This window comes from Engystomops pustulosus, chromosome 11, assembly GCF_040894005.1.
Source record: "Engystomops pustulosus chromosome 11, aEngPut4.maternal, whole genome shotgun sequence".
In the NCBI taxonomy this organism is placed as follows: domain Eukaryota; kingdom Metazoa; phylum Chordata; class Amphibia; order Anura; family Leptodactylidae; genus Engystomops; species Engystomops pustulosus.
In genome coordinates, this window is record NC_092421.1 from 91167998 (window position 1) to 91188181 (window position 20184).

The 20184-nt window shown below is 54.8% G+C and overlaps 2 protein-coding genes across 2 annotated transcripts in view; both read right to left on the bottom strand.

Annotated features, from left to right (window-relative positions):
* Window positions 1-1829: 1829 nt before the first annotated feature.
* MRPL51 (mitochondrial ribosomal protein L51) lies at window positions 1830-10318 on the bottom strand. The gene is made up of 4 exons (XM_072130025.1): window positions 10178-10318; window positions 7573-7645; window positions 3853-3963; window positions 1830-2125 (listed from the first exon to the last, which is right to left on the bottom strand). Exons 2-4 carry the CDS (start codon window positions 7643-7645, stop codon window positions 1929-1931), a joined length of 381 nt encoding a protein of 126 aa, XP_071986126.1. The 5' UTR covers window positions 10178-10318; the 3' UTR covers window positions 1830-1928.
* A 5364-nt stretch (window positions 10319-15682) lies between these two features.
* The window catches only part of TNFRSF1A (TNF receptor superfamily member 1A), a 46337-nt gene continuing 41835 nt past the window's right edge, over window positions 15683-20184 (bottom strand). Inside the window, exon 10 of the mRNA XM_072131401.1 lies at window positions 15683-17931. Within this exon, the coding sequence (XP_071987502.1) occupies window positions 17672-17931 (260 nt within the window). The 3' untranslated portion in view covers window positions 15683-17671. The remainder of the gene's footprint in view (window positions 17932-20184) is intronic.

Below are 20184 nucleotides of genomic sequence, written 5' to 3' on the forward strand. Positions count from 1 at the left end.
AAGGGGGGGTCTCTGCACTCGGGAGAAGTCACGGCCACACAAGGGGGGGTCTCTGCACTCGGGAGAAGTCAAAGCCACACAAGGGGGGGTCTCTGCACTCGGGAGAAGTCAAAGCCACACAAGGGGGGGTCTCTGCACTCGGGAGAAGTCACGGCCACACAAGGGGGGGGGTCTCTGCACTCGGGAGAAGTCACGGCCACACAAGGGGGGGGTCTCTGCACTCGGGAGAAGTCACGGCCACACAAGGGGGGGTCTCTGCACTCGGGAGAAGTCACGGCCACACAAGGGGGGGTCTCTGCACTCGGGAGAGGTAACGGCCACATGAAGGGATCATGAAGTGTCTGCTCAGAGAGTCCCCGCTCACAGCACAGAGGGATCATGAAGTGTCTGCTCAGAGAGTCCCCGCTCACAGCACAGAGGGATCATGAAGTGTCTGCTCAGAGAGTCCCCGCTCACAGCACAGAGGGATCATGAAGTGTCTTCTCAGAGAGTCCCCGCTCACAGCACAGAGGGATCATGAAGTGTCTGCTCAGAGAGTCCCCGCTCACAGCACAGAGGGATCATGAAGTGTCTGCTCAGAGAGTCCCCGCTCACACTCTGGGATCTTACACTGACATCACGGAGTGACATTGTAACGTTAGGGATCATAAATGATCTTTGTGTAAATATTACTGGGGGTTGAGATTAGGAATAGGGGGAGTCACGGCTCGTACCTTGTTCTTACGGATGGGAGGTTCCACATTGTTGCCGTTTCAGGTTTTGGATTGAATCCCTGGCGGATGATAGAGCGTCCAATCACATTCCGCCTTCCTCGGACTTTGGCGTCTTTGCGTCCTGTCCCTTCCGAGGTCTTTGGTTTAGGGAACCCCCTCGTCTGCGGCCTCTAATTCAGATCCAAAAACGTATCGACCAGACGACATAACTCGTTCTTTGATTTAACCCCTTGTTTTCCCGTGTAGCACATTGTACTTTTCATACCGAGCACCGGAATCGAATTCAAAAAGTGGAAAAATTGACATAAAGAGAATCACAGCTTTCACTGAGCTCTCCAGTCCAGGAATAGAAACCAAACATCAGGGAGCGGTCCCTTACAGGACTCTGTGCCCCGGGTACTGAGCAGGTCTGGGCCCAGTATAAGGCAGCACCTAGTGATGGGACCTCTAAGGCCACGTGGGACATATTATCCAGGTGTGGTCCCTTACAGGACTCTGTGCCCCGGGTACTGAGCAGGTCTGGGCCCAGTATAAGGCAGCACCTAGTGATGTGACCACTAAGGCCACGTGGGACATATTATCAGGGAGCGGTCCCTTACAGGACTCTGTGCCCCGGGTACTGAGCAGGTCTGGGCCCAGTATAAGGCAGCACCTAGTGATGGGACCTCTAAGGCCACGTGGGACATATTATCAGGTAGTGGTCCCTTACAGGACTCTGTGCCCCGGGTGCTGAGCAGGTCTGGGCCCAGTATAAGGCAGCACCTAGTGATGGGACCTCTAAGGCCACGTGGGACATATTATCCGGGTGTGGTCCCTTACAGGACTCTGTGCCCCGGGTACTGAGCAGGTCTGGGCCCAGTATAAGGCAGCACCTAGTGATGGGACCTCTAAGGCCACGTGGGACATATTATCCGGGTGTGGTCCCTTACAGGACTCTGTGCCCCGGGTACTGAGCAGGTCTGGGCCCAGTATAAGGCAGCACCTAGTGATGGGACCTCTAAGGCCACGTGGGACATATTATCAGGGACACGGCTCCAGGAGACTGCGGGGGGCAATGGCGTAAATCTTCTGTGTGGTCTGGCAGATAAAAGGAACAGAAAAAACCCGACACGTGACTACTAAAGAGCGATCATTTATTGGGGGGGGCGGCAGGTGAGGAGGGGGAGGGGCAGGTGAGGAGGGGAGGAGGGGGCGGCGGCAGGTGAGGGGGCGGGGTCATCGGTGCTTCCCGTAGCGGTTGAACCTCTTGTACAGGTAGCGGATCCTCTTGTTCAGGTTATGTCTCTCCTCGTAGAACATGCGACTTCCGATCATCATCTTCTTCCTGATGCATCTCTGCAGCTCGTTTCCCTTCCAGCCCCGGAGCCACGAGGGGCCCACAATCAGGTGCTTGGGGTGCGCCTTAAAGTCACCTGGAAATGGTACAAGATAAGAATCAGGACTTGTCTTAAAGGGATCTCCCTAGAATTCTGGAAAACCACATGAGGGCTGAGGCATAGGGTGTAGCTGTACTTCCCAGAGGTCACCAGATCCCGTCACTCCCAGCGGGGCAGAAAGTCTTAGGGTCAGGGAGCCGGTTGCCATTGACCTCCCCAGAGGGCTTAGTGCACAGCAGTGTGAGGACATACACAGAGCAGAAGTGATATATCACAGTCCTGCTGCTACTAACAGCATACAAAGGTCTGATGACACATCTCTCCAGGGACAATACATAACACTGGCTGCAGAGAGCACAGAGCACAGCAGTGTGAGGTCTGATTACACATCTCTCCAGGGACAATATATAACACTGGCTGCAGAGAGCACAGAGCACAGCAGTGTGAGGTCTGATTACACATCTCTCCAGGGACAATACATAACACTGGCTGCAGAGAGCACAGAACACAGCAGTGTGAGGTCTGATTACACATCTCTCCAGGGACAATACATAACACTGGCTGCAGAGAGCACAGAGCACAGCAGTGTGAGCTCTGATTACACATCTCTCCAGGGATAATACATAACACTGGCTGCAGAGAGCACAGAGCACAGCAGTGTGAGGTCTGATTACACATCTCTCCAGGGACAATACATAACACTGGCTGCAGAGAGCACAGAGCACAGCAGTGTGAGGTCTGATTACACATCTCTCCAGGGACAATACATAACACTGGCTGCAGAGAGCACAGAGCACAGCAGTGTGAGGTCTGATTACACATCTCTCCAGGGACATTACATAACACTGGCTGCAGAGAGCAGAGAGCACAGAGCACAGCAGTGTGAGGTCTGATTACACATCTCTCCAGGGACATTACATAACACTGGCTGCAGAGAGCAGAGAGCACAGAGCACAGCAGTGTGAGGTCTGATTACACATCTCTCCAGGGACAATACATAACACTGGCTGCAGAGAGCACAGAGCACAGCAGTGTGAGGTATGATTACACATCTCTCCAGGGACAATACATAACACTGGCTGCAGAGAGCACAGAGCACAGCAGTGTGAGGTCTGATTACACATCTCTCCAGGGACAATACATAACACTGGCTGCAGAGAGCACAGAGCACAGCAGTGTGAGGTCTGATTACACATCTCTCCAGGGACAATACATAACACTGGCTGCAGAGAGCACAGAGCACAGCAGTGTGAGGTCTGATTACACATCTCTCCAGGGACAGTACATAACACTGGCTGCAGAGAGCACAGAGCACAGCAGTGTGGGGATATAAATCCATATATACACAAAGATGGGATCACACATTTCTCCTGGGACAATACGTAACACATCTCAGAGGGGGAGGGGGGGATGTGTCTATATCTGTAGGATGTGTTTGGCCCATCTACTCATCCTGTGGCTGCCAGGCCACGCTGAGAGTTGTAGTTCTGAGCATAATAGGGTGCGAACCTAAAGTACAGACGGTCCCCGACTTACAGACGGACCTCTGGATGTTGGTAATTTCCTGGACTTTAGCCCCAGAATACAATAAGCATCCTGGTTCCCATGACAACGCAACATTTTTTAAATGAATCGTCACAGAGACCAAAAGCATTTTGGCTGTGGTTACAATTATAAAATATACAGATCCGAGTTACATACAAATTCAACTTACAAACTGATCTTGTACATAACCCGGGGCTGCCAGTTTACATCTTACTTACCCAATATCCCGATGTTATCGTACACCCCAAACTGCGCCCGCTTCCGCTCCCAGCGATCTGTATTCTTTGGCTCCGGCAAACCGGTCCAAGTCCGAGCAAGACTACAGCTCCCTGCAAAACACGACAGAGAGGGGTCATAAGGGGGTGACCTGCCTCCCCCCAAACATGTAGGGAACATTGCCCCTGCAGGATGTGGCCCTGACTGCAGCCCGGAGCAGGGGGACACGACGGCTGCCGCACCTCTAACACGACCCCTGATCTAGGGATTGATGGCTGCTTATCCTTTATCCTGTGGATGGGGGATTGTCCGCAGCATCTCGGGGGTTAACTGGCGGGTGCCTTCTATATAATCCGGCAGCTCCTGAACCCTCTGCCACATCAGAACAGTCCGGCAGGACACATTGTATCCCTGCACAGGGGAGAACTCAATGACTGAGCTGTGATTGGACGGGTCATGAGGTCACGTGTCTAACGGCTTCATGTGCCACTAACTGCGCTCATTCTCTATGTGCAGAGGACAGTGGTGGTGGTGGTGGGGGGTCCTTCAGGCAGAGGACAGTGGTGGTGGTGGGGGTCCTTCAGGCAGAGGACAGTGGTGGTGGTGGTGGAGGGTCCTTCAGGCAGAGGACAGTGGTGGTGGTGGGGGGGGTCCTTCAGGCAGAGGACAGTGGTGGTGGTGGAGGGGTCCTTCAGGCAGAGGACAGTGGTGGTGGTGGGGGGTCCTTCAGGCAGAGGACAGTGGTGGTGGTGGTGGTGGTGGAGGGTCCTTCAGGCAGAGGACAGTGGTGGTGGTGGTGGAGGGTCCTTCAGGCAGAGGACAGTGGTGGTGGTGGTGGAGGGTCCTTCAGGCAGAGGACAGTGGTGGTGGTGGTGGAGGGTCCTTCAGGCAGAGGACAGTGGTGGTGGTGGTGGTGGGGGTCCTTCAGGCAGAGGACAGTGGTGGTGGTGGTGGTGGGGGTCCTTCAGGCAGAGGACAGTGGTGGTGGTGGTGGTGGGGGTCCTTCAGGCAGAGGACAGTGGTGGTGGTGGTGGTGGGGGTCCTTCAGGCAGAGGACAGTGGTGGTGGTGGTGGTGGGGGTCCTTCAGGCAGAGGACAGTGGTGGTGGTGGTGGTGGGGGTCCTTCAGGCAGAGGACAGTGGTGGTGGTGGTGGTGGGGGTCCTTCAGGCAGAGGACAGTGGTGGTGGTGGTGGTGGGGGTCCTTCAGGCAGAGGACAGTGGTGGTGGTGGTGGTGGGGGTCCTTCAGGCAGAGGACAGTGGTGGTGGTGGTGGTGGGGGTCCTTCAGGCAGAGGACAGTGGTGGTGGTGGTGGTGGGGGTCCTTCAGGCAGAGGACAGTGGTGGTGGTGGTGGTGGGGGTCCTTCAGGCAGAGGACAGTGGTGGTGGTGGTGGGGGTCCTTCAGGCAGAGGACAGTGGTGGTGGTGGTGGGGGTCCTTCAGGCAGAGGACAGTGGTGGTGGTGGTGGGGGTCCTTCAGGCAGAGGACAGTGGTGGTGGTGGTGGGGGTCCTTCAGGCAGAGGACAGTGGTGGTGGTGGTGGGGGTCCTTCAGGCAGAGGACAGTGGTGGTGGTGGTGGGGGTCCTTCAGGCAGAGGACAGTGGTGGTGGTGGTGGGGGTCCTTCAGGCAGAGGACAGTGGTGGTGGTGGTGGGGGTCCTTCAGGCAGAGGACAGTGGTGGTGGTGGTGGTGGGGGTCCTTCAGGCAGAGGACAGTGGTGGTGGTGGTGGGGGTCCTTCAGGCAGAGGACAGTGGTGGTGGTGGTGGGGGTCCTTCAGGCAGAGGACAGTGGTGGTGGTGGTGGGGGTCCTTCAGGCAGAGGACAGTGGTGGTGGTGGTGGGGGTCCTTCAGGCAGAGGACAGTGGTGGTGGTGGTGGGGGTCCTTCAGGCAGAGGACAGTGGTGGTGGTGGTGGGGGTCCTTCAGGCAGAGGACAGTGGTGGTGGTGGTGGGGGTCCTTCAGGCAGAGGACAGTGGTGGTGGTGGTGGGGGTCCTTCAGGCAGAGGACAGTGGTGGTGGTGGTGGGGGTCCTTCAGGCAGAGGACAGTGGTGGTGGTGGTGGGGGTCCTTCAGGCAGAGGACAGTGGTGGTGGTGGTGGGGGTCCTTCAGGCAGAGGACAGTGGTGGTGGTGGTGGGGGTCCTTCAGGCAGAGGACAGTGGTGGTGGTGGTGGGGGTCCTTCAGGCAGAGGACAGTGGTGGTGGTGGTGGGGGTCCTTCAGGCAGAGGACAGTGGTGGTGGTGGTGGGGGTCCTTCAGGCAGAGGACAGTGGTGGTGGTGGTGGGGGTCCTTCAGGCAGAGGACAGTGGTGGTGGTGGTGGGGGTCCTTCAGGCAGAGGACAGTGGTGGTGGTGGTGGGGGTCCTTCAGGCAGAGGACAGTGGTGGTGGTGGTGGGGGTCCTTCAGGCAGAGGACAGTGGTGGTGGTGGTGGGGGTCCTTCAGGCAGAGGACAGTGGTGGTGGTGGTGGGGGTCCTTCAGGCAGAGGACAGTGGTGGTGGTGGGGGGGGTCCTTCAGGCAGAGGACAGTGGTGGTGGTGGGGGGGGTCCTTCAGGCAGAGGACAGTGGTGGTGGTGGTGGTGGGGGTCCTTCAGGCAGAGGACAGTGGTGGTGGTGGTGGGGGTCCTTCAGGCAGAGGACAGTGGTGGTGGTGGTGGTGGGGGTCCTTCAGGCAGAGGACAGTGGTGGTGGTGGTGGGGGTCCTTCAGGCAGAGGACAGTGGTGGTGGTGGTGGGGGTCCTTCAGGCAGAGGACAGTGGTGGTGGTGGTGGGGGTCCTTCAGGCAGAGGACAGTGGTGGTGGTGGTGGGGGTCCTTCAGGCAGAGGACAGTGGTGGTGGTGGTGGGGGTCCTTCAGGCAGAGGACAGTGGTGGTGGTGGTGGGGGTCCTTCAGGCAGAGGACAGTGGTGGTGGTGGTGGGGGTCCTTCAGGCAGAGGACAGTGGTGGTGGTGGTGGGGGTCCTTCAGGCAGAGGACAGTGGTGGTGGTGGTGGTGGGGGTCCTTCAGGCAGAGGACAGTGGTGGTGGTGGTGGTGGGGGTCCTTCAGGCAGAGGACAGTGGTGGTGGTGGTGGTGGGGGTCCTTCAGGCAGAGGACAGTGGTGGTGGTGGTGGTGGGGGTCCTTCAGGCAGAGGACAGTGGTGGTGGTGGTGGGGGGGGTCCTTCAGGCAGAGGACAGTGGTGGTGGTGGTGGTGGGGGTCCTTCAGGCAGAGGACAGTGGTGGTGGTGGTGGTGGGGGTCCTTCAGGCAGAGGACAGTGGTGGTGGTGGTGGGGGTCCTTCAGGCAGAGGACAGTGGTGGTGGTGGTGGTGGGGGTCCTTCAGGCAGAGGACAGTGGTGGTGGTGGGGGGGGGGGTCCTTCAGGCAGAGGACAGTGGTGGTGGTGGTGGGGGTCCTTCAGGCAGAGGACAGTGGTGGTGGTGGTGGGGGTCCTTCAGGCAGAGGACAGTGGTGGTGGTGGTGGGGGTCCTTCAGGCAGAGGACAGTGGTGGTGGTGGGGGGGGGGTCCTTCAGGCAGAGGACAGTGGTGGTGGTGGGGGGGGGTCCTTCAGGCAGAGGACAGTGGTGGTGGTGGGGGGGGGTCCTTCAGGCAGAGGACAGTTGTGGGGGGGGGGGGGGGGTCCTTCAGGCAGAGGACAGTTGTGGGGGGGGGGGGGGTCCTTCAGGCAGAGGACAGGTGTGTGTGTTTGTGGGGGGTCCTAGACTTTCTGAGGATCTCACCAGTAGATAATGTTCGTGCAGCCCCAGACAGCGGGGGGGCGCCCCCCCAGAACAGCCGCGTCACCGCCCACATCTACAACACACAAGAAAGACGATCAGTAATGACAGAAAGTGACAGCGAATCAGATACAATTCATAGGGGGGGGGGGGCCCGGGACACACACACACACACTACAGCCCAGCGGGCCCGGGGGACACACACACACACACTACAGCCCAGCGGGGCCGGGGGACACACACACACACTACAGCCCAGCGGGGCCGGGGGACACACACACACACTACAGCCCAGCGGGGCCGGGGGACACACACACACACTACAGCCCAGCGGGGCCGGGGGACACACACACACACTACAGCCCAGCGGGGCCGGGGGACACACACACACACTACAGCCCAGCGGGGCCGGGGGACACACACACACACTACAGCCCAGCGGGGCCGGGGGACACACACACACACTACAGCCCAGCGGGGCCGGGGGACACACACACACACACTACAGCCCAGCGGGGCCGGGGGACACACACACACACTACAGCCCAGCGGGGCCGGGGGACACACACACACACTACAGCCCAGCGGGGCCGGGGGACACACACACACACTACAGCCCAGCGGGGCCGGGGGACACACACACACACTACAGCCCAGCGGGGCCGGGGGACACACACACTACAGCCGGGACACACACACACACACTACAGCCCAGCGGGCCCGGGGGACACACACTACAGGGCCAGGGGGACACACACTACAGGGCCAGGGGGACACACACACACACTACAGCCCAGCGGGCCCGGGGGACACACACACACTACAGCCCAGCGGGGCCGGGGGACACACACACTACAGCCCAGCGGGGCCGGGGGACACACACACTACAGCCCAGCGGGCCCGGGGGACACACACACTACAGCCCAGCGGGGCCGGGGTACACACACTACAGCCCAGCGGGGCCGGGGGACACACACACACACTACAGCCCAGCGGGGCCGGGGGACACACACACACACTACAGCCCAGCGGGGCCGGGGGACACACACACACACACTACAGCCCAGCGGGGCCGGGGGACACACACACACACACTACAGCCCAGCGGGGCCGGGGGACACACACACACACACTACAGCCCAGCGGGGCCGGGGGACACACACACACACACACTACAGCCCAGCGGGGCCGGGGGACACACACACACACTACAGCCCAGCGGGGCCGGGGGACACACACACACACTACAGCCCAGCGGGGCCGGGGGACACACACACTACAGCCGGGACACACACACACACACACTACAGCCCAGCGGGCCCGGGGGACACACACTACAGGGCCAGGGGGACACACACTACAGGGCCAGGGGGACACACACACACACTACAGCCCAGCGGGCCCGGGGGACACACACACACTACAGCCCAGCGGGGCCGGGGGACACACACACTACAGCCCAGCGGGGCCGGGGGACACACACACTACAGCCCAGCGGGCCCGGGGGACACACACACTACAGCCCAGCGGGGCCGGGGTACACACACTACAGCCCAGCGGGGCCGGGGGACACACACACTACAGCCCATCGGGCCCGGGGGACACACACACTACAGCCCAGCGGGGCCGGGGGACACACACACACACTACAGCCCAGCGGGGCCGGGGGACACACACACTACAGCCCAGGGGGGCCGGGGGACACACACACACACTACAGCCCAGCGGGGCCGGGGGACACACACACACACTACAGCCCAGCGGGGCCGGGGGACACACACACTACAGCCCAGCGGGGCCGGGGGACACCACACTACAGCCCAGGGGGGCCGGGGGACACACACACACACTACAGCCCAGCGGGGCCGGGGGACACACACACACACTACAGCCCAGCGGGGCCGGGGGACACACACACTACAGCCCAGCGGGGCCGGGGGACACACACACTACAGCCCAGCGGGGCCGGGGGACACACACACTACAGCCCAGCGGGGCCGGGGGACACACACACTACAGCCCAGCGGGGCCGGGGGACACACACACTACAGCCCAGCGGGGCCGGGACACACACACACTACAGCCCAGCGGGGCCGGGACACACACACACACACTACAGCCCAGCGGGGCCGGGGGACACACACACTACAGCCCAGCGGGGCCGGGGGACACACACACTACAGCCCAGCGGGGCCGGGGGACACACACACTACAGCCCAGCGGGGCCGGGGGACACACACACTACAGCCCAGCAGGCCCGGGGGACACACACTACAGGGCCAGGGGGAGGGGGAAAGACTTCTCTGCTTCTGCATTATCTATTGTGAAGTAAGATCCGCCATATTGAGATACATCCAGGGTTATTATCACATATTATTATATCTTATTATAACATATTATTATATACATTATTATCACAGATTCGCCTGTGACATCAGATCAGTCATTATTAACCAAACTGCAAAGTGTTAAAGCACTACAACTCTCTGCGAGGTGGCACTGCATGCTGGGAGTTGTAGTCCTTCTCCCTCCAGTACACAGTGTAGGGGCCCTAGCGGGACAAGTCATGGAGGAGACCCGGGTGTGAGAGCGGGGAGCACGCGCATACCTCCGTGTGCCGCACAGGTCACAAGCTTCTCATGGAGGCCGCCATGTTTCTTTCCCAGGATGCACCACAATTTCCGCAATGGTGAAGTGACGTCACGGCGGCCTTTTTGTTGTAGTGGAAAACCATAACATGACAGAGATTGTTTGCGCGATGTAACCCCGCCCCTTACATCTGATTGGTTTATCCGTGTGTCTATCGTTCATGACGTCGGAAGACCCGCCCCCTTACTGTCCTGCAGCACGTGCAGAGGTCGTGTGAGGGTGATATGGGCGGTATTCATTATGTGGCGGCTCCATGGTCACACGTGACTACTGCAGCCAATCAGGAGCTTCAGTGATGATGTAAGGACCACAGATTGGCTAGTGACTGGTGAGGTCATGTGTGTGATGTCATCACCGGAGCCACAAGGGATTTCATGGGTTAATATTCAGTGGCCTCCGTGGACGATGCAGGAATGGGCGCCCAGTGCGCTGTCTGTTCAGAACCGCGGACCCGTTTCCCACGTGGCTCCTTTACTTCAGCGCGGCCGTAGGTGCTGGGGGCTTAGAGGAATCTTCCATGTGATGTGATATCTAACACAGACATAACATTCTGTCCTCTCCATGGCTGCTCCAGCGCTTGTCCTAGCGCGTGACTAACGCTGTACGATAGAAAACGCCGGAGCGCGCTGTGACGCCTTGGGTCATGATGGTCAAAGCCGCTTGTATCGCGGTGAGGTTGTTACAGAGGACCCGTCCCCTGTTTGTGCAGTCTCACCCCATACCCTATCATGGCCTCGTGCACGTGTCTGGCTGGGTGAGTGCTGCCCCCCTGCCAGGTCCACAGCACTGACCCTTCCTGCTGCTGTGTTGGCACATTTCTAGAGTTTGCACTGCAATTTGCTCAATAGTAGGCTATAGGGCGTGAGCTAGATGCAGTCTGTGTGGCAAGAGGGAATGCTTATAGGGAACCTGTCAGCAGGGGTGTCATTTCTAGCTGGTGACAGGTTCCTATAGCCTCTGATATGCTGATTTGACAATTCCTTTGTCAGCATTCTGAATCATTTCAGTACTTTTTAGAAGTTTAATTCCAATTACCTGGCTCCTCCGTACCCCCAGCACCTATCAACATATCTGGGCCTGATGACTACGGGGAAAGGGCAAGACCCCACTGAACCCCCAACACCTGTAGCACCTGCCGCGCCGTGTCTGCTCCGGGCCGCCTGCGCCTCTCATCCCCAGACTCCGACACCTCTCCGCTCCTCACCCACCAAAGCCTCTGTGGGCAGTCCACAGACACCTACCTGTTGTGAGATGGCGCAGGAAACCGCTGGCACATACGGCAGCAGTGCTACCACTTCACAGCCTGCCCGACACCCACTGCCAGGCAGCGGCATGCAGGAGAGACGTGATGCACCGGGGTCTACATCCGCGCTACATCCCGCCACAGTAATACTGCCACCTCTCCTGCCGCACAGGAACTCACCTCACTGGCTTCCTGCTCATCGGATGCCTCCCAGCACTTCATCCTGGCCCATCTGTCGTCTGCGAGAACTGCAGCGGCCCCAGACCCCTCCACATCAGCTTCCATGGGGTAGTGCACCAGACCCCCCTTTCTCCAGCCACTCAGTGCCCTCGGGCCCCACCATGTGTCATAGACACCCCCCTGGCCTGCAACATTCTCACCCCCCCTTCTCTATTGCCCACTTACCAGCTGACTGGAGCAGCCCCTGGAACCCCCCAAAGCACAGCCCCGGTCCATGCCCTGCTGGCAGTGCTCCCTCTACCAACCCCTTCTGGGGTTCAGACTTTCCACGATGCAGGACATTAAATCTCTACTTTCCTACCCACCAAGGAAGACACGTCACACTTTGCTTCACAAATCCTAGCTGAATGCCAACAAGAATTTGCTAATTTGCGTTCTGACGTTACTTCACTGGCGACTAGAATAGATGACCTGGATCAGGCACAATCCTCTACTAGCCGGGGTCTATAGGCCATGCAAGATACCCTGCAACAACACCAAATGCATCTACAGGCGCTGCAGCAACACATGGACGACACTGAGAATAGAAGCCGCGCAACAATTTGTGTATAAAAGTCCTGCCGCAATCCGTTCAACCTGCATCACTATTCTCCTCTGTTACAGAAATTCACGAAACGCGCATCGGGGTATCTCATCCACGCTCACCAAACAACCATACACCATGGGTAAGCTGACCTAGAAAATATAGGTGACATGAAATTATTAGGAATTTTTGTAATTACCCTGTTGTATCTTTGAAATACATTATTGGTAATATTCAGGCACTTTATGGGAATAGATGGAAAATCGGTTCACCCTAAGTTGACCTTGCAATAGAACTTTTTTGTGAAACCATCGCAATTTGCACATATTAAGATGCGATTTTCGTGATGCGGTGAGGAACTAGACGGACCTTCGGGAACCATTTATTTTGTGTTACACTTCAATGTTGTACCAGGTTTTTTAGATGTTGTGATGTGCTGTGTATGGACCGGTCTTCACTCATCTGCTTTTGGTAAAGTGTTGAATATTTTAATTGTACTAATCTTCTGGACTGCGCTGATCTCCCAACGTTACATCGGCCTCTTCCAGATGATGGAACTAAAGATCGCCTCCCTCAACGCCCAGATCAAAACGCTCACAGGTACAGACACAGGGCCCAGATCTTATGCTTACCGGAGACCCATTTCAAGAGCAACCATGGCCAAACAATCAAACACTACACTTCATGGTTTTATGCCAACAACCCACGGCCACAATCTGGTGGCGTAGCAATCGGTGTCCACAAGTCCTTTACACACACGATAGTGGATTGCACCACAGACCCCAATGGCAGGTATATTCTCCTGATGCCCCTAACCAAAACCAGTTTACATTCCTCACTCAACTCATAGACAACATCACCCCTTATCAAAGGAACACTGGTGCTAGGGGGCAACCTCAATCTGACTTTAGACCCCACACTAGACAATTCACCTGGCAGATCGAGTATACCCTACTCTGCCTTGAGGAAGATTAAACTTCTCTACTGCACCTCCAACTCTGTGACGCCTGGAGGCTGCAACATCCATTGAATAGGGACTTCAGCTTTTTCTCTGCTCCTCACGGGGTTTACAGTAGGCTGGATTATATCCTTTTCCAGCATAAAGCGCTCCATTGACTAATGTCCTCCTCCATCCGGAATATTGTCCTCTCGCACCCCCGTCTAGTGCCCATTTAAACTCCCATTCCTTAACAGGAAACAATGGTTGTGGAGACTCAACAAGTTGTACCACAGAGGTCACCCGTAACATTGCCCAATTTAACAACCGATCACATGTCAGACCCCACTCCCGCACTGTCACAATGGGAAACCCCTAAGGGATCCATACGACAGGGTTTTATCAATCATGGCGCTCGCATTAAGCGAGAAAGATCACACACGCTACGGACAGGAATCTGTTGCGGACAGTGCCTCTATGGAACTGAGACACAAACAGGTTCTATCCAACCCAATTCTACGTGACCTCCAAGCGGCTAGGCTAGAGGTTAAACGCCTATTAGAAAAAGCCTATGCAGGTTTGTCATAGCAAATTTTACCAGTACGTCAACAAATGAAGCTGCATGCTCACTAAAGGCCTCAGGAGTCGCACAGTCCTTCATTTCCTTCTTTAAATCCACCCAAAATAAAGTGGCACACACCACCCTAGAGATAGCAGACATCTTTCTCTCCTTCTACACATCGCTCAACAACCTAATGACCGAACCCCAAGACCCAACCCCTTGTCACCCCTCTCCACACCCTATGTCACTATTCACTACCCCACTGGCATGCTCCATCACTGATTTGGAGGAACCATTCACCCCATCAAAATTTGGATGGTAAAAGCCCAGGCCCAGACGGATTCACAGGCAAATTCTTTAAACATATTTTACTAATAAAGGCCTTTATTACAGTCTCCCCTGACTGGCCCTTCCTGTCACAACATCTGCTCATGTTGTTGTCATCCCCAAGCCCAGCAAAGACCCACAATTGTGTTCCAACTACCGTCCCCTCTCTGGCATTATGCCCAGTCGCACCAAACACCCTGATTGATTCTCTCACTAGATGCCGAAAATGCTTTCGATCTATTGGCCCTCCCTTAGACAGCCCCTTTTCCCGAACTTCCCGCTCTGATGACTTGGCTAGTGGTCCAACTTCAAGGTCAACATGACCAAATCTGAAGCCCTCAATGTCTCGCTCCCTCCTGCCGACCTGTCTCCCTTGATGTTTGCATTAAATACCTGGGGATCAAAATCTGCAAATACTTGTCCAAGCTATTTGCCGACATCTTTTCTCCCCTACTATTTTCCTGGTTCGGATGACTGGTCCGGATGCCTGAAGATGACCCCGCTGCCACGACTGTTCTATCTTGTACAGACTATCCCGATCTTCATACCCTTCTACTTCTGGAAGAAGGTCTGAAAATTCTTCAGGTCCTTCACCTGGTCCACTGGTCGCCCTAGAATCCGAATGGATACCCTGACTTGCCCCAAAGACATAGAATGAATTGGGCTACCCTAATGTCGTCTCTATTACTTGTCAGCAGCCTATTCAGAGGTCCTAGACTTTTTCCACGGCATGACCTCTAAGGCTTGTAAAGTACTCCCGAACACCCCTGAAGCAACTCTTCTGCTCATGTTTGACCTGCCATCTCACAAATATAGGAAGTCCCTCGCACGCCACCTTCTTTAAGCCGCCAAGACAGTAATTCCAAGGAGATAGCGTTCAGATCCCCCCCAATCTCTGAATGGTTGGCAGAAGTGGATGGAAGAACACACAGGATGGAAGAACTTATAGCACAGTCCCCCGAAGACCGTTCCCGATCCTCCGATACCTGGCTGCACTGCCAATCATTTCTATCCTCTCCTGAGCCGTCGGCTGCCCCCCTCCCCGATACCTCCCTAACCTTCCCCTCCTATCCACCCTGATCCCCCCCTTTTTTTCTTCTTTCTTCCCCCTGTTTTTCAGTTATCTCGAGTTATAGATATGACCATACAAGTTAATGTCATATTCTGCATTGTACCTGCACCATGCTGATGGCACCATCCTTGTTTGGCTTTGGATTCGCGGATTGCCCTAAAAGGTGTTATATTGCTACCATACGTATGTCATGCCAATGGTGATATGTCTGTTGTCTAATAAAGTTTTAAACTTCAATTAAATGTGGTAATACAGAATGGGATGGGGAAATGCTTCTGCACAGTGTAACAGCCTGGGAAGATATAGAATGCAGGGGCTCTGGTAGCTCCACCAGATGCTTTCTGGCGCATTAGCAAAACAATAACAGTTGATATTAGATGGCAGGAGACCATGGATAAGAAATACAAGAAGATCCCACAGTCCCGGTGCCAGCATCTATGAGTAATGTCCCTGGTCTATCAGGATGGATTTTCATGGTAGTTTTCTAATTTAGGTTATTACTATTTTTTTGAAGGGGGAGGGGGCTAAAGCAAGAAAAAAATTATACATCCAATTTAGAATAGGATTCACACTGTTATTTATTACAATGGAAGACTTGTCAAATCCTTTTTTTTTTTTTAGAAGTTTTGGAAATATTTCGTCAATGCTCAGGTTAGTAAATCTTTGTGCATGTTCACACCATGGGGAGATTTACCTCAGGAAGTGACCGAGGTAAAACGGTTCTAGTTGCCCATGGAAACCAACCAGAGCTCAGCTTTAGGCTAGCTTCACATGAATGCGTGCTGCACACCCGTCTCCATGTGGACACCTGGCGCGGCCGGACGGACTTACGGGAAGAGATCGAGCATGCTCACCTGACTACGGAGCGTTGGCGCATGTGTGTTCTTACCGTCGCATGTTCGGGCGCTGTAGGTCTCTATGGGGACACGTGTCCAGCTGAAAATATGCGGCCAGATATACATCCCACAATGTCCATGTGAATGGGGCCTTAAGAGGCAGCTGTGGGAAAATGAAAGCTGAGCTCTGATTGGCCGCCATAGGCAACTAGAACAGTTTTACCTCAGACATTGCTGCTAAATCTTCCCTAATGTTTTTTCTGGATTTACTAATAATATGCAACAAAATTCTCAGAATCTGCCTCCATTCATTCTAATTGGAGGAGGAGGAGGCAGCTTTTCACACAAGATAAAAAAAATTGACAGCGAGTAAAACTGTGAGTGAAGCCGGGAGCAACCTGGAGAAACTCACTGCATACAAAAATATACAACATCTAAACTTCCAAAAATAAATTCCTTTACATTGAGATATTTACATGGTAGTATAAGACAAACCATTTATAGGTGCACAGAGAGAATCTTCTTATCCACTGACGACGCGTCCTGCCGCGTTATCCGAGGCCGCCCCATTCTCCTAGGTTATCCGAGGCCGCCCCGTTCTCCTAGGTTATCCGAGGCCGCCCCGTTCTCCTAGGTTATCCGAGGCCGCCCCGTTCTCCTAGGTTATCCGAGGCCGCCCCGTTCTCCTAGGTTATCCGAGGCCGCCCCGTTCTCCTAGGTTATCCGAGGCCGCCCCGTTCTCCTAGGTTATCCGAGGCCGCCCCGTTCTCCTAGGTTATCCGAGGCCGCCCCGTTCTCCTAGGTTATCCGAGGCCGCCCCGTTCTCCTAGGTTATCCGAGGCCGCCCCGTTCTCCTAGGTTATCCGAGGCCGCCCCGTTCTCCTAGGTTATCCGAGGCCGCCCCGTTCTCCTAGGTTATCCGAGGCCGCCCCGTTCTCCTAGGTTATCCGAGGCCGCCCCGTTCTCCTAGGTTATCCGAGGCCGCCCCGTTCTCCTAGGTTATCCGAGGCCGCCCCGTTCTCCTAGGTTATCCGAGGCCGCCCCGTTCTCCTAGGTTATCCGAGGCCGCCCCGTTCTCCTAGGTTATCCGAGGCCGCCCCGTTCTCCTAGGTTATCCGAGGCCGCCCCGTTCTCCTAGGTTATCCGAGGCCGCCCCGTTCTCCTAGGTTATCCGAGGCCGCCCCGTTCTCCTAGGTTATCCGAGGCCGCCCCGTTCTCCTAGGTTATCCGAGGCCGCCCCATTCTCCTAGGTTATCCGAGGCCGCCCCATTCTCCTAGGTTATCCGAGGCCGCCCCATTCTCCTAGGTTATCCGAGGCCGCCCCATTCTCCTAGGTTATCCGAGGCCGCTCCATTCTCCTACTCGTTCTAAGTCCTTAGAGGTTTAGTTTTGGAGAAACCCCATGAAAACAGTCCGGCAGGTAACGGCATCCATGGGATTGTTGGTCCAGTATCCGGAGATTCATGTCCACCAGCACCAGACAATCCGAATGTGAAGATCCTTCTTGGCTCAGTCGCATTGTCCCGCTATTGTATCCTGGGTTTATAACCTCAGTCAAAGTTTTAGCTATAAATATAAGCATCGGATGGGTATTTCGAGATGAGCAGAAGTCGCCAATATGTCCTTGTTTTAGCTTTGACCTTAAATGAGAATGTAAAAAAGCAGAAGCAGCCTGAAAATCCTATTCTAATACATCTAGAGCAATGTGGTTCATCATAAGAACTCCTGGATCTTCTCCACGCATCCTCCTAGATGCATCTCTCTCAGCACATTGAAGAGCGTTTCCCTCGCCACTTGGGAGGAACCAGCACCATGAACCCAATAGGAGAGCATCTCATACTGGGCTTCCTTGTAATGTCTGTTCTCCTGCATACACCTCTCAATGTTGTTGTCACTGACACCCAGAAGACGGATCATCTCCTTCCATCTGGGGACCGGAATGCAGTCAATGATTTTGTAGAGGACTTCTGTGCCTAGAAGACAAAATAAAATACATTTCCACAAATGTTGTTCAGGTGTCATTTTCTGGTTCACATCTCATGGGGCTTTACTAACAGTCAACAAGTCAAAACTATTTTTGTCAAAGCCTAAAAACCGTTATTATTACTCTGGCCGAGTTATACTTCTCTCCATTCTAACTTTTCTCTAGAAATATACTCTACATATCCTGGAGTAGTCTTCTTTCTGGTCCTCCTTCTACTGGGCTGTCATTGAGATTTGTAGCTCTGGTAGAGACAAATGACCATAGATCCATGTTACATCTGTCTCGGTTTTCTGCAGTTCGTACTGTAAGGTGAAGCTTTTCAGCAGTCTGAACAGTGCTGTGGACCTCCCTTTGGTTTTATTTGTCTGTCTTTTGGGGGCTGTTTGGGAGGCTCAGAATTATGCCTCACAGTACATGTCCTGCCCTTACAATCTACTTGTCCACTTTCCTATCCATCTTCTCTTTAAAGGACAACAGGTTGTAGGGTTGTAACCCCAGCACACTGACACACTGGCATTTTATAAATAATGCATATTAGCTTGAGGGGCTCCATTAACAGCTGATGAGCCCGGAGCCCCTCATTTGCATTTTTTTTGTAGAAACCAGGATGTAAGAAGCTAAAAGAAGACAGGATCTTGCCAGAGGGGGCGCTCTCCAATATTTCCGTGTGCTGGCTTTACAATGCGGGTGTTAGATTTCCTCTAGACATCTCATTCATGGCCCCATGTATGGGGCAAAGCCTAACCCTAGATATAGGTATAGAGAGGTATGTATGGGGCAAAGCCTAACCCTAACCCTAGATATAGGTATAGAGAGGAATGTATGGGGCAAAGCCTAACCCTAGATATAGGTATAGAGAGGTATAAGACAAAGCCTAACCCTAGATATAGGTATAGAGAGGAATGTATGGTATAAAGCCTAACCCTAACCCTAGATATACACTCACCGGCCACTTTATTAGGTACACCTGTCCAACTGCTCGTTAACACTTAATTTCTAATCAGCCAATCACATGGCGGCAGTGCATTTAGGCATGTAGACATGGTCAAGACAATCTCCTGCAGTTCTCCCGAGCATCAGTATGGGGAAGAAAGGTGATTTGTGGCCTGTGAACGTGGCATGGTTGTTGGTGCCAGAAGGGCTGGTCTGAGTATTTCAGAAACTGCTGATCTACTGGGATTTTCACGCACAACCATCTCTAGGGTTTACAGAGAATGGTCCGAAAAAGAAAAAACATCCAGTGAGCGGCAGTTCTGTGGGCGGAAATGCCTTGTTGATGCCAGAGGTCAGGGGAGAATGGGCAGACTGGTTCGAGCTGATAGAAAGGCAACAGTGACTCAAATCGCCACCCGTTACACCCAAGGTAGGCAGAAGAGCATCTCTGAACGCACAGTACGTCCAACTCAGAGGCAGATGGGCTACAGCAGCAGAAGACCACACCGGGTGCCACTCCTTTCAGCTAAGAACAGGAAACTGAGGCTACAATTTGCACAAGCTCATGGAAATTGGACAGTAGAAGATTGGAAAAACGTTGCCTGGTCTGATGAGTCTCGATTTCTGCTGCGACATTCGGATGGTAGGGTCAGAATTTGGCGTCAACAACATGAAAGCATGGATCCATCCTGCCTTGTATCAGCGGGTCAGGCTGGTGGTGGTGGTGTCATGGATCCATCCTGCCTTGTATAAGCGGGTCAGGCTGGTGGTGGTGGTGTCATGGATCCATCCTGCCTTGTATCAGCGGGTCAGGCTGGTGGTGGTGGTGTCATGGATCCATCCTGCCTTGTATCAGCGGCTCAGGCTGGTGGTGGTGGTGTCATGGATCCACCCTGCCTTGTATCAGCGGGTCAGGCTGGTGGTGGTGGTGTCATGGTGTGGGGAATATTTTCTTGGCACTCTTTGGGCCCCTTGGTACAACGCCACAGCCTACCTGAGTATTGTTGCTGCCCATGTCCATCCCTTTATGAGCACAATGTACCCTGTAACATCTGATGGCTACTTTCAGCAGGATAATGCGCCATGTCATAAAGCTGGAAGCATCTCAGACTGGTTTCTTGAACATGACAATGAGGTCACTGGACACAAATGGCTCCACAGTCACCAGATCTCAGTCCAATAGAGCATCTTTGGGATGTGGTGGAACGGGAGATTCGCATCATGGATGTGCAGCCGACAAATCTGCGGCAACTGTGTGATGCCATCATGTCACTATGGAGCAAAATCTCTGAGGAGCTTCCAGCACCTT

What these genes read in the sequence shown, in the direction of transcription:
- MRPL51 (XM_072130025.1), bottom strand. Translation starts at nt 7,645, where the DNA reads ATGTGGGCGGTGACGCGGCTGTTCTGGGGGGGCGCCCCCCCGCTGTCT. An exon ending in TGCACGAACATTATCTACTG is followed by an intron (nt 3,964 to 7,572) that starts GTGAGATCCTCA and finishes CGTGTTTTGCAG; the next exon opens with GGAGCTGTAGTCTTGCTCGG. An exon ending in CGATAACATCGGGATATTGG is followed by an intron (nt 2,126 to 3,852) that starts GTAAGTAAGATG and finishes TACCATTTCCAG; the next exon opens with GTGACTTTAAGGCGCACCCC.